Source organism: Anomaloglossus baeobatrachus, chromosome 4 (assembly GCF_048569485.1).
Source record: "Anomaloglossus baeobatrachus isolate aAnoBae1 chromosome 4, aAnoBae1.hap1, whole genome shotgun sequence".
NCBI lineage: Eukaryota > Metazoa > Chordata > Amphibia > Anura > Aromobatidae > Anomaloglossus > Anomaloglossus baeobatrachus.
In genome coordinates this window covers 371,346,408-371,360,747 of record NC_134356.1, presented here as the reverse complement: position 1 = coordinate 371,360,747, position 14,340 = coordinate 371,346,408, and the positions used below count along the sequence as shown (strand labels likewise).

The 14,340-nt window shown below is 46.9% G+C and overlaps 1 protein-coding gene across 5 annotated transcripts in view; it reads left to right on the top strand.

The window, feature by feature from the left end:
* Positions 1–14,340, top strand: part of KMT2E (lysine methyltransferase 2E (inactive)) — a 209,506-nt gene that overhangs the window by 106,231 nt on the left and 88,935 nt on the right. For all 5 annotated transcript variants that reach the window (XM_075345177.1, XM_075345175.1, XM_075345176.1 and 2 more), the window contains one exon: positions 1,190–1,359. In XM_075345177.1, coding sequence (XP_075201292.1) covers positions 1,190–1,359 — 170 coding nt within the window. The remainder of the gene's footprint in view (positions 1–1,189; positions 1,360–14,340) is intronic.

The window sequence follows — 14,340 nt, the reverse complement described above, 5'->3', positions numbered from 1 at the left end:
GTCCTGAGACCCCCATCAAATTGCTAAAATATTCAGTTGTGACATGTGCAGCTTGTCAGACAGAATCGCTTGACTTCTGCCTGAGCTTGTTCAGAGTTGTGCACTGGCTCGAAAGAAAGTCTGAGCATGTATGGATGATGGAGTAAGGCCTCAGACCTTCTTTTGAGCCCTTAGGCTATGTGCCCACGGGGAAAGTGTCCTGTGGTTATATCCGCAGGACATTCTGCAGGAGCTCCCAGAAATCCGCAGCACAACTTTGTCTGTTTACATGCTGTGGTTTTCTTGTGGAATGTCCTGCGGATAGCCTGCGGTCATTCTGCATTGAGGATACAGTACCATGGCTTGGACACTGCATCCTCAATGCAGAACAAGTGCTGAGTGATCAGGGCGTTCATACTTTCCTCCATCACGCAGCAATTCTCTCCCGTCTCCGGCCGTATCTGTGCGCTGTGCAGGAGAAGGTGGACGGGCCAGCACTAGCTCTGGCTGTCACATGACCGGAGCTCGTGCAGGCCTGCCCACCTCCTCCTTCCTGGTCCTAGCTCCACTGCTGTCCTGTGCACGGAGGGAAAGCAACCGGGTGTCTGCTATCAAGGCAGGTAAGTATTGGGACCAAGGCAGATTTCCGCAGGTAATTCCGCAGAAAGAATTGACATGCAATTACGTGCGGCTGAGGGACATCCGCACCATGTTCCGCAACTGCACGTATCCGCAGCGTGGACACCGCACTCCCCATGTCCCATAGGATAACATGGGGAGTGTCTGTGCATGCTGAAACCTGCGGATTTACCTTGAAAATCCAGAAAATCTGCGGAAAATCCGCGGATTTTCCGCAGATAAATCCGCAGGTTTCATCTCACGTGGGCACATAGCCTTACACTGCTGTATATACATGTTTCTGCATGTCTCTGAACAGCTCGAGTGATTAATGGGGGTTTTAGAACCCAGCCCCACACTGATGTGGAAAATAAAATAGTGCCTATCAGTTAAAAAAAAAAAAAAAAAAAAAAATTACTGGCACTCTGTGAGCAAATTCCAAATCCTGTGGCTCTTCAGTTGAGCTGGAAATTTCCAATATTTTTATCTGGCAAAGCCAAGTCCTCATCTCTGCATTTTTTTTTTTATTTTTTTTTTTATTTGTATAAATATGTAGAAAATGGTTTAATGTATGTGTTGTCTTATTTTAAAGATGGTGATACCAGTGCAACAGAAAGTGGTGATGAAGTTCCTATGGAGCTGTATACTGCTTGCCAGCACACACCTACAACTCTTACTCTTACTGCCACCAGAGTGACGAAAGTGAATGACAAAAAAAGAAAGAAAAGCGGAGAAAAGGAACAAAATGCAAAGTCAAAAAAGGTGAGCATATAACCATGACATATTAGTTTGTTAAATTTCTTTTTAGTTCTCGAAAGTTAATGCAAATTGTGAGCTTTTTTTTTTGACCAATTACTGCACATGTACATTTATACAGTGGGTGAAATAGGTATTGAACATGTCATCAATTTTCTAAGCAAATTTCTAAAGGTGGTATTGCCATAATTTTCTCACCAGATATCAGTAACAAACCATTCAATCCTCACAGGCAAATAAATCAAATTATAGATGTCCATAAGTTGGATAATAATGAGAAATGAGACTGGGAAAAGTATTGAATACATGAAGGAGAAGTGCAAAAAGCCATGGAAATTCATGAGATCAGCTGATTTCTGTCAATAATTAGACAGCAAAATCAGGAAAATCAGACATGGAAAAAGACTTAGGCATATTAGTCAATAAGAATCTAAATTGGAGTGCCCAGTGTCAGGCAGCAGCCACCAAAGCAAATAGGGTGATGGGATGCATAAGAAGACGTCTGGGGGCACGAGATGAAAACATCATTCTCCCTCTGTACAAATCACTTGTCAGACCACACTTGGAGTATTGTGTGCAATTTTGGGCGCCGGTGCTCAAGAAAGACATTACTGAACTTGAAAGGGTTCAGAGGCGGGCTACTAAAATAATAAATGGAGTGGGTGCATTACAATACACGGAAAGGTTATCAAAATTAGGTCTATTTACTCTAGAAAAGAGAAGACTTAGGGGAGACCTAATAAATATGTACAAATATATCAGAGGGCCATATAGAGATCTCTCCCATGATCTGTTTGTACCAAGGACTATGACAAGAACAAGGGGGCATTCTCTTCGATTGGAGGAAAGAAAATTCCTACATCAGCATAGAAGAGGGTTCTTCACGGTAAGAGCAGTGAGGCTCTGGAACTCTCTTCCTGAGGAAGTGGTGATGACCAATTCACTGAATGAATTTAAAAGAGGAATGGATGCTTTTCTTGATAGCAAAAGTATAGAAGGTTATAAATAGCATAATCTTACAGGTAGATAGAAGAGCGACCTAGATTATTAGAGGAATGGGTGGGCTGCAATACCAAGACAGGTTATTAAACTTGGGGTTATTTAGTTTGGAAAAACAAAGGCTTAGGGGGATCTAATCACAATGTATAAACATATGACGGGACAGTACAGAGACCTTTCCAAAGATCTCTTTACACCTAGGCCTGCGACTGGAACACAGGAGCATCCGCTACGTTTTGAGGAAAGAAGGTTTAATCATAATCACAGACGAGGATTCTTTACTGTACGAGCAGTGAGACTATGGAACTCTCTGCCGCATGGTGTTGTAATGAGTGATTCACTACTAACATTTAAGCAGAGCCTGGATGCCTTTCTTGAAAAATATATTACCAGTTATGTATATTAGATTTTATGACAGGGTGTTGATCCAGGGAACTAGTCTGATTGCCGTATGTGGAGTCAGGAAGGAATTTTTTTACCCATTGGAGCTTATTTGACACATAGGGGTTTTTTTGCCTTCCTCTGGATCAACATGTTAGGCTACGGGTTGAACTAGATGGACTTAGAGTCTCCCTTCAACCTTAAAAACTATGAAATAAGCAAGCCTGTCACTTTGTAAAAAATTCAGCAAAACAATACTGGTGTGCTGTTATTAGGCTATGTGCCCACGGGGAAAGTGTCCTGCGGATATATCCGCAGGAGCTCCCAGAAAACCGCAGTACAACTTTGTCTGTTTACATGCTGCGGATGTATAGCGGAATGTTCTGCGGATATGCTGCGGTCATTCTACATTGAGGATACAGTACCATGGCTTCAGCACTGCATCCTCCGTGCAGAACAAGTGCTGGAGTGATGGGGGAGTTCATACTTGCCTCCATCACGCAACACTTCACTTTCTGGCCACTTTGCAGGAGAAGGGGAGCGGACCTGCACTAGCTCTGGCTGTCACATGACCGGAGCTTGTGCAGGCCCCACCCACCTCCTGCTGCTCTTGACTCCACCGCGCTCCTCTGCATCAGCGGTAGTGACTCAATGTCTTCAATCAAGGCAGGTAAGTCTGGGATCGTGCAGAAAAATCAGCAGGAATAATTGACATGCTGCAGATTTTTCCGCAGTTAACTCCGCATTATTTCCGCTGCGGAAAAAAAACGCAGCATGGGCACAGTACTTCCCAAATGCCATAGAAATGGCTGGGGACTCGCTGTACTGCGGATTTTTGAGAAGTCTGCGGAATTTCCACAAAAAAAAATATCGTTGCAAATGCCACGAATTTTCCGCAGCGTAGGCACCATACCCTTAGAAGCATGGCGCCTTCAATATTAAATTAAATACTGTACCTTTTTATTAATGGTCTTCAATTCACAAACCTTGACCTTTCATTAGATAATACACAGTGAGCCCGTTGAGTGGTTTTTATTTTTTTTAAACCTATTTTGGCAGGAGAAGATGTTTTAAAATGCACATCAATTTATTAATTTTCAGCAAATATATTACATCTTTTATATGACTTCAACATATATAAAATAGTATGTTTTTTAAAGTATATTGAAAATATGTAAGAAAATGTAAAATAGTAGATCAGTGTATCAAATTAATTTGTAAGGATCAAAATGTTTAGTAATTAATGACTGGGCTAAATGACTAATACAGGATTGAAAAAAGAAGTCTATGTTATTAGGCAGGTAGGAATAGCATGGAGTCGGCAGCCATACACCTGTCCCCCCTCCCCCCACCATTCTCAGCTGCAGCACAGAGCTTTATACTAGTCTGTGTCGTAACGTCCCACATGGGAGGTGTGAGGAGCTGAGCAGCTACCATTTTATTGAAGTACAAGTGATCTAAAGATGTCCTAACTGCAGTAGCCAGCTCAGCTTCATTCTGTGAGGGCAGGGACAGTACAAGAAATGTTTATCTCCCCGGAGTACCCCTTCAATGCTCCTATTATTGAATTGCTTGTGTATGAATTCACTGCGTTTTTTTTCTTTGGCCAGCAGGTGTCATGCATGCTCATGGAAAGCTATTAGTTGTAGCAATCTTCGTGGCAAATGCATTGCAGTTAATTGCTTTCTCAACACAAGATCACGGGCGAGAACCTGATCTGCAGAGAGGCGTTGTCATCACCAGCTGTGTGCTTTGTTGTCATTGTAATTTGACATCATTGAGCCTCTGACGTCGGGTATACGCATCCTGGCTTCAGAGGAACGCACTGTGCTTGATCGTAAGTGAAACCGCCATTATCTTCATTTCCGGACATGCGCAGTGCACCTCTCTGATGTCGGGAAGTATACACCTGCTTTCAGAGGAGCTATTTTGTTGGTGAAGAAAGCAGCACCCATGCATGGAATTTGAAGAGAGCTGGCGATTGACGCTGGCTCTCAGCAAATTTTTATCACGCCTACAAGGGTGTGATAACATGCTGAAAAGGGCGAATAGTCTGGCGACACTAATGTCCCATCGACTAGTCAAAATCCTAATTATCATATTAAAAAATAAGAGTATAAAGACTTTTAAACCTGCGATTAGGTGACACAGTATAAACGACTAGTTGGATCTTGTATTAGTAATTCATTATTGGGCTTAATGACTTACCATTTAAATCTTTTTATATATTTCATACATATCAACTTGATCTACTATTTTACATATTCTCATATATAATTTTATATATTTTATTCTATCCTGTAGTAATATAAATGGATGTTTATTTTAAAATGTCTTCTCCCACCAAAATGAGTTACACAGCAAGCACTCCGACTGCTTTTGAATCACTGAATGGAAAAACTAGTTAGTTAATTGAACACCATTAAAGGTATTTCATTTAATATTGAAGAATCCATGCTTCTAACAGCGCACCAGTATCTCTCTGCTGTTGCTGCTCCGTCTAGTTGTGATATTAACAGGCATAATCACCAATCCTAATTTTTCCACTATAGCACCACCACAAAAAAACTATCTATCTTTCTTTGTCGCTCCATTGGGAGACCCAGACAATTGGGTGTATAGCTATTGCCTCTGGAGGCCACACAAAGTATTACACTTAAAAGTGTAAGGCCCCTCCCCTTCTGGCTATACACCCCCAGTGGGATCACTGGCTCACCAGTTTTGTGCTTTGTGCGAAGGAGGCAACACATCCACGCATAGCTCCACTTTTTAGTCAGCAGCAGCTGCTGACTATGTCGGATGGAAGAAAAGAGGACACATATAGTGTCCCCAGCATGCTCCCTTCTCACCCCACTGTATGTCGGAGGTGTTTGTAAGGTTGAGGTACCCATTGCGGGTACGGCGGCAGGAGCCCACATGCTGATTCCTTCCCCATCCCTTTTTACAGGGCTCTGGGTGAAGTGGGATTTACCGGTCTCCAGGCACTGAGACCGTGCTCCATCTACAGCCCCTGGAGAAGATGCTGGATGGAGCGGAGTACATCAGGGACATGGCCCTGCTTCCTCAAGGTACTCTGTGTCCCCGTGCATTTGGCGCTCACACCACAGCATGCTGGGTGTTGTAGTGCGCCGGGGGACATCAGCGCTGCGGCGCCTGTGCCATAGCCTCATTCAGCTTAGCTGAAGCAGGCACACTTATGGGACTCGGCCGCGCCGGCCGCTGGGACTGCGGCACGGCTGGCACTTGTAGTGCGCCGGGGACTTCAGCGCGGCCTGCGCTTTTACGGCGGCCGCGCTGATAACTACAGTCCCCGGCTTTTGCGGCCTGCTTCCGTTCGTTCCCGCCCCCAGACCTGCCAGTCAGGAGAGGGGCGGGACGCTGCCCACGTCTAGGACTCGGGCGCGCCGGCCGCTGGAACAGCGGCGCGGCTGGCACTTGTAGTGCGCCGGGGACTTCAGCGCGGCCCGCGCTTTTACGGCGGCCGCGCTGATAACTCGAGTCCCCGGCTTTTGCGGCCTGCTTTAGTTCGTTCCCGCCCCCTACAGGAGAGGGGCGGGACGCTGGCCACTTCTAGGGCGGTCGCGCCGGCCGCTGGGACTGCGGCGCGGCTGGCACTTGTGGTGCGCCGGGGACTTCAGCGCGGCCCGCGCTTTTACGGCGGCCGCGCTGTTAACTCGAGTCCCCGGCTTCTGGGCCTAGTCTCCCTTCGTTACCGCCCACAGCCCTGACAGTCAGGGTAGGGGCGTGACGCTGCATAGAGCAGCGCTGAGAGCTGGAGTATGTTTTGCATACTCCACCCCTCTCACTGTGTGCACTATGAATCCGGATTCCCGCACTTTCTCAGGCACGCCCACGGCTTCCTTCTCTACAAGGACACCGGCAGCCATTAGTGTCAGTTTCTGTACGATACAGAGACAAGTGTGGAAGACCCTGGCATTCTGATAGTCACACAATCGCTGTAACAGGCGTTAAGCAGCACCTGTGGTGCTAACCCCACTAGTGCAGAAGTGCACTTATAGATATGCTTGTACTATATACATTGCACTGTTTGGTCGCACGTTGTATATACCCTCCTGGATTATGCGGAGGAGTTATCAGCATATTCTCTGTGTAAAACAAAGGTGCAGAACCACATGTTTTTCTATACAGCTGGTACAGCATGTACGGCTATACGGCCGGCAGGTTACATAGACTCCCATTGTATGCACTAATGGCCAGGGGATGAGGACGGTGTCTGCAGTATTTACTGACAGTTTTTCTGAGACTATGGCTATGATACTAGAAGCCTAGCAGTCCGGACATGTCTCTCACAATATGGGCACTGTTGAATCATTGATCCATGGCCCCCCTCAGTGTGAATAACTAACAGCTCCGGGAATGTCACACGCATCCCAGAGTCACGGCTCTGCACGGACGTCAGTCCCAGACAGCCTAAGTGGGCTCGCTATGAGCGGCCTCGGTTTCATCAGGGTCCTAACAGAAGGACTCGCTGTGTAATGAGGCGGAAGTAGCGGCTCAGGATTCTGATCCTGAGACCGCTCTCAATCTGGATACACCTGATTGTGACGCCATAGTAAATAATCTTATAGCGTCCATCTATAGAATGTGGGTTATTTCTCACAACTCCTCCAGTGGAGGAGTCAGCTTCACGTATTTTTCTGGACCACTCTGCCTTCAGAGAGGCAGTCCAGGAACACCACGCTTATCCAGATATGCGCTTCTCCAAACGGCTTAGGATACACGCTATCCCTGTCCCCTGACTTGGTCAAGGACTGGACCCAATGTCCCGAGCGGCATCCTCCAATCTCCAGACTTGTAGCTAGATCCATAGTTGCAGTGGGAGATGGAACTGCAAACTCAAAGATGCCACTGACAGACAGATGGATCTCTGGTCGAAAGCCATCTATGAGGCTGTCGGCGCACCGTTGGCTCCGGCATTCTCTCCCTTGGGGCACTCCAAGCTATTTCAGCTTGTCTTACACAGATTGACACGGTTACACGTACATCTGTGCCGCAGGTGGCATCCTTAACCTCTCAAATGTCTGCATTTGTTTCTTACGCGATTCAGGTTGTCCTGGACTCTGCGAACCGTGCGGCGGTAGCCTCCGCTACTCCGTGTTTTTAAGCAGAGCCTGGTCTGCTCGTTAAGTGAATGGAAGGCAGATTCTGCTTCCAAAAAAGGTTGCCTAACCAGTTGCCTTTTTCTGCTGACCGACTGTTTGGTGAGCGTTGGATGTAACCATCAAACAGTCCAGGGGTAAGGATTCATCCTTTCCTCAGCCCGGACACAACAAACCCCAACAGAGCAAGAGGCAGTCGGGGTTTTCGGCCTTTTCGAGGCTCGGGCAGGTCCCATTTTTCCTCGTCCAAGGTGGACTCAAAAGGATCAGAGGAGCTAAGATTCTTAGCGGGCTCAGTCTCGCCCAAAAAAGCGACAGTCGGAAAACCCGCTTCCAAGGCGGCTTCCTCATGACTTGCGGCCTCGGTCGGTAGCAGGCTCTCCCGCCTTGGCGATATTTAGCTGCCATAGGTCAATGACCATTGAGTGTGAGACATTCTGTCTCACGGGTACAGGATAGAGCTCACTTCTCGTCCTCCAACTCGATTCTTCAGAATTTCTCCACCTCCCGGCCGGGCCGCTGCTCTTCTGCAAACAGGGTGCACTCTATAGGCAGAAAGAGTGATGACCCCCGTTCCTCTTCAGGAACAAGGTCACGGTTTTTACCCCAAATTCTTTGCGGTACCTATAACAACGGGCCGTTCCGTCCCGTTCTGGATCTAAAAATGCTCAGCAAGCTCGTGGACACCAGGCGGTTCCGGATGGAATCCCTCCGCCATGTCATCGCCTCAAGGTCCCAAGGATATTTCCTAGCATCATTAGGCATCAAGGATGCTTATCCACACGTGCCGATTGATCCAGAGCACTAGCGTTTCTACGCTTCGTTATAGGAGACGAACACCCTCTGTTCGTAGCTCTACCTTCCGGCTAGCGACAGTCCAACTGGTCTTCGCCAAGGTCAGGGCAGCAGTAGTCACAGTCCTGCACTCTCAGGGTCACTCTGTGGTCCCGTATTTAGACGATCTACTTGTCAAGGCACTCTCTTAGGAAACATGCCAACACTGCCCGAACGTTGCGCTGGAGACTCTCTAGAGTTTTGGGTGGATCATCAACTTTTTAAAGTCAGATCCGACCCCGACCCTATCGATAACATATCTAGGCATAGAGTTTCTTACTCTCTCAGCGATAGTGAAGCTGCCGCTAGACAAACAGCATTCACTACGGGCTGCAAGCTCTTCTTTAAGAACCAGTCGCACACATTGACACGCCTCATGCACTTCCTACGTAAGATGGTAGCAATGGAGGCAGTTCCTTTCGCGCAGTTTTACTGCGTCCACTACAATGGGACATTCTCCGCCAATGGGACGAGGAGTCGATGTCCCTCAACAGAGTCGTCGTTCTTCTCAGGCGGCCAAGGAATCTCTACGGTGGTGGCTTCTTCTCACCTCTTGGTCAAAAAGAAGGTCCTTCCTATCCCCGTCCTGGGCGATAGTTACGACAGACGCGAGTCTATCAGGGTGGGGAGCAGTTTTTCTCCACTACAGCGCTCAGGGTACGTGGACTCAGCAAGAGTCCACTCTTCAGATCAATGTTCTTGAACACAGAGCAGTGTATCTTGCCCTACAATCCTTCCAACAGCGGCTGGAAAGCAAGCATATCCGACTTCAGTCGGACAGCTCCACAGCGGTGGCATACATCAACCACCAAGGAAGAACGCGCAACCGGCAAGCCTTCCAGGAAGTCCGGCAGGTTCTGATGTGGGTGGAAGACACGGCATCCACCATATCCACAATTCACATCCCAAGTGTGGAAACTAGGAAGCTGACTTCCTAAGTCGCTGAGGTGTGGCCGAAAGAGTATGGTCTCCTCACCCGGACGGGTTTCAGGAGATCTGGCGCCGCTGACAGAGGCCGGACGTCGATCTAATGGCGTCACGGCACAACAACAATGTGCCAGCTTCATGGCACGGTTTCACAATCATCGAGCTCTGGCGGCAAACGCCTTAGTTCAGCATTGGTCGCAGTTCCAGCTACCTTAGGTGCCACCTCTGGCATTGTTGCCCAGAGTACTGCGCTAGATCAAGACCGACTGCGGCCGCGCCATCCTCGTCGCTACAAATTGGCCGAGGATGTTGTGGTACTCGGTTCTGTGGTGCCTCACGGTAGGCTAACCGGGGGCACTACCAGACCAATCAGACTGGCTGTCTCAAGGGCCATTCTTCCATTTGGATTCTACGGCCCTCAACCGGATGGTGTGGCATTGAGTCCTGGAACCTAGTGTCGTCAGGATTACCTCAGGACGTGGTTGCCACCATGAGACAGGCTAGCATACCAACGTCCGCCAAGATTGACCACAGGACGTGGAAGATGTTCTTATCTCGGTGCTCGGCGCAGGGTGTTTCTCCCTGGCCGGTTGCATCGTCTATGTTTCCTTCCTTCCTGCAATCTAGGTAGGAAAATGGGTTGTCGCTCAGTTCCCTTTAGGGACAAGTCTCAGCGCTATCTGTATTTTTTCAGAAACGACGACTTCCTCAGGTACGCACGTTCCTACGGGGAGTTTGTCTTCTCAGCACTCCGTACAAGCGGCCGTTAGAGCCCTGAGATCTGAACAAGGTTCTAATTGCTCTCCAGATGCCGCCTTTCGAGCCTTTGAAGGATGTCTCCCTTCCCGTTTTTCACGGGAAGTGGCCTTCTAGTAACGGTCTCGTCTCTTAGGAGAGTTTCCGAGCTAGCAACGCTCTCATACAAACTCCCTTCCTGGTCCTTCACCAGGACAGGGTAGTTCTGCGTCCGGTTCCGGAATTTCTCCCTAAGGTGGTATCCCATTTTCATATCAATCAGGATATCACCTCACCTTCTTTGTGTCCTCGTCCAGTCCATCAATTTCAGAAAGATTTGCATCTGTTGGTTCTGGTGAGAGCACTCAGGTTCTACTTCCCGCATGGCGCTCCTGCGCCACCCGGATGCACTCTTTGTCCTTGTCGCTGGTCGGCGTAAACAGTCGCAAGCTTCCAGATCCACCCTTGCTCGGGGGCTCGAGGAACCAATTCTTGAAACCTACAGTTCTACTGGGCTTCTGGTTCTCTCAAGGCCGAAGGCCCATTCTACCAGAGCCGTGGGTGCATCCTGGGCATTACGGCACCAGGCTACGGCTCAGCAGGTGTGTCAGGCACCCACCTGGTCGAGTCTACTTACTTTTACCAAGCATTATCAGATGCATACCTACGCTTCGGCAGACGCCAGCCTAGGTAGATAAGTCATTCAGGCGGCGGTTGGCCACCTGTAGGAGAGGGCCGTTTGACGGCCCTATCATGAGGTATTCTTTTACCCACCCAGGGATTGCTTTTGGACATCCCAATTGTCTGGGTCTCCCAATGGAGCGACAAAGAAGAAGGGAATTTTGTTTACTTACCGTAAATTCCTTTTCTTCTAGCTCCAATTGGGAGACCCAGCACCCGCCCTGTTTTCTCGGGGTTTTTCTGTTTTTTCGGGTACACATGTTGTTCATGTGGTATGGTTCAGTTCTCCGATGTTTCCTCGGATTGAATTGGTCTTTAAACCAGTTATTGGCTTTCCTCCTTCTTGCTTTGGCACTAAAACTGGTGAGCCAGTGATCCCACTGGGGGTGTATAGCCAGAAGGGGAGGGGCCTTACACTTTTAAGTGTAATACTTTGTGTGGCCTCCAGAGGCAATAGCTATACACCCAATTGTCTGGGTCTCCCAATTGGAGCTAGAAGAAAAGGAATTTACGGTAAGTAAACAAAATTCCCTTCTTTTTTGCATTTAGTGAAAAATATCAGCTGGTTAAAATGATGGCCTATAACAAGATGTCTCATTACCAAGGTGTTACACAAGAAACATCACATGATTAAAACCAGTGAGCTATCATGAGACTTTTGTAAATCATACTAATAGCATTGGTTACAGAAATATTTCTAATCTGCTGAAGGTTTGTTAGCACTGGAAGTGGAAACAACAAAATTTTCAAATTTTCACCATAAACCATCCACAACCAGGTACCTACCTCAAGATTTCAGAAAGAGGAGAGAGAAAAGCATTATGAGCAGAGTTGTCAGAGAGCAAAGAACCACCTGTGGTGAGCAACAGAAAGACCTGCAATAAGCAGGTACAGTTGTTTCAAAGAAAATAAGTAATGCACTCAACCTCCATGGCCTGTATGCACGTTCACCACACCTGACTCCATTACTGAACAAAAGTATGTTCTAGCGTGTTTTAAAATTTGCTCAACAACGTTTAGACAAGGCTGTGAAATACTGGGAGAATATAGTCAGGTCAGATGACAACAAAATTGAACTCTTTGGATTCCATAAGACACCATGTTTGTAGGCCAAAAGGCACTGCATATCGTCTCTAAAAAAACCATACCAACAGTGATGTTTTGAGGTTGGACCATTATGGTGTGTGGCTCTTTTTCAGCATACAAGGCTGGCAAACTTCATATAATTAAAGACAGGATAAATGGACAAATGCACAGACATTCATGGTAAAAAATTGTCTGCCATCTACCATGATGATGAAGATGAAATGAGGGTGGACATTTTAGCAAGACGATGATCCCAAACACACAGCCAGGGAAATGTTAAATATATTTCAGAGAAAATTATGCTGCTAGAATGGTCCAGCCAATCACCTGACCTGAATCCAATAGAACATTTATAGAAAGAACTGAAGCTCAGAGTTCATATAAGGAATCCACAGAACCTTCAGGATTTGAAGAGTTACATTGATAGCCTATCTTTATGAGAGTTCAATATCTGATCAACCGGGGTCCGAGACCTGGCATCCTCGCCACTCAGCTGTTTCGGTGCGAGCAGCGGTAGCAGGCAGCCGGAGCTGCCCCGTCAACTGATAGTGGCTGAATATTGCACATTCAACCTCTCATTCAGATCAATAGGAGGTGGATGTGCAGTACCCGGCCATGGCTGCTATTGGAAGAAAGAGCATTTCCGGCCACATGCTGCCGCCACTGAGATCAGCTGATCAGCGCGGGGATGCCGGGTGTCTGACCCCGGCCAATCAGACATTGATTACCCATCCTCAAGATAGGCCATCAATGGTAAAGTAGTGGACAACCTCGAAGTATTAAATAAACTTAAGTTGGTGTGTTTAATACTTTTTCGCCTGTGTCATTTCACATAATTACACATCACTAAATTTCTGGATATCTGTGAGTTGATTTCTTTGCCTGTGTGGATTGGAGGGGTTGTTACTGACTTTTGGTGAGAAACTAATGTCAATAGCGCATTTACAAATATAGTTACTTATACGATTGGTGACATTTTGTTCAATATTTATTTCCCCCGCGCTGTGTGTGTATTGGATCTAATAGGATGACTGTAGGGCTTACAAATATTGTGAGAAAAAGTTAAAAACCATTACTATAAAACTATATAATTAATAATCCTGTGCAGTGAACAACAAACTAGTATGACAAATGCCAAAATCCCTGATTTTGTTCATCTTGCCTGACAAGCCTAATGTATACCAAAATGGTACCATTAAAAATTACAGCTCCTTGCTCTGAAAAAAACAAGCTCCACACACCTCTTTAACCCCTTGACGACCATGGACGGATATATCCGTCATGGAGCGTGTCCCGTGACGCCCCGCCCCCTGCCGCGGGCGGCACACATATCAGCTGTTTTTAACAGTTGACATGTGTGCCTGCTAGCCGCGGGTGGAATAGCTTCCACCCGCGGCCATTAACCCCTTAAATCTTGCTGCCAAAGTCTGGCAGCAAGATCTATATGCGCGCAGCCATGTTTTTTACTTGCCGCCGCCCCCACCGGAAGTCACGTGCGTGATCACGTGACTATCGGTGGTTGCCATCGTAGCACAGGGTCATGTGATGACGCCTGCAGCTATGAAGTTTCACTTTCGTGTTCCCTCGGCCGCGTGCAGAGAGAAACAGAAAGTGACTGAATCTGCTGTTTACAGCTGTATAGCTGTGATCAGCAGATAGCTAAGAGCGATCGGATTGCTGCTCGCTATAGCCCCCTAGGGGGACTAGTAAAATTAAAAAAAAAAGTAAAAAAAAAAGTTTAAAAAAAACACCACAACAAAAAACCTAAAAGTTCAAATCACCCCCCTTTACCCCCATTGAAAATGAAAGGTTAAAAAATAAATAAATATACACATATTTGGTATCGCCGCGTTCAGACATGCCCGATCTATCAAAATATAAAATCAATTAATCTGATTGGAATTTTTTTGCCACTACGCCGTTTACCAAACGCCAAAATTACGTGTTTTGGTCGCCGCAAGTTTTACGCAAAATGCAATAACAGGCGATCAAAACGTAGCATCTGCGCAAAAATGGTACCATTAGAAACGTCAGCTCGAGACGCAAAAAATAAGCAGTCACTGAGCCATAGATCCCAAAAATAAGAACGCTACGTGTTTCGGAAAATGGCGCAAAACGTGCGCCACTTTTATTGGACAAACTTGTGAATTTTTTTTAACCCCTTAGATACAAGTAAACCTATACATGTTTGGTATCTACAAACTCGCACCGAACTCAGGCATCA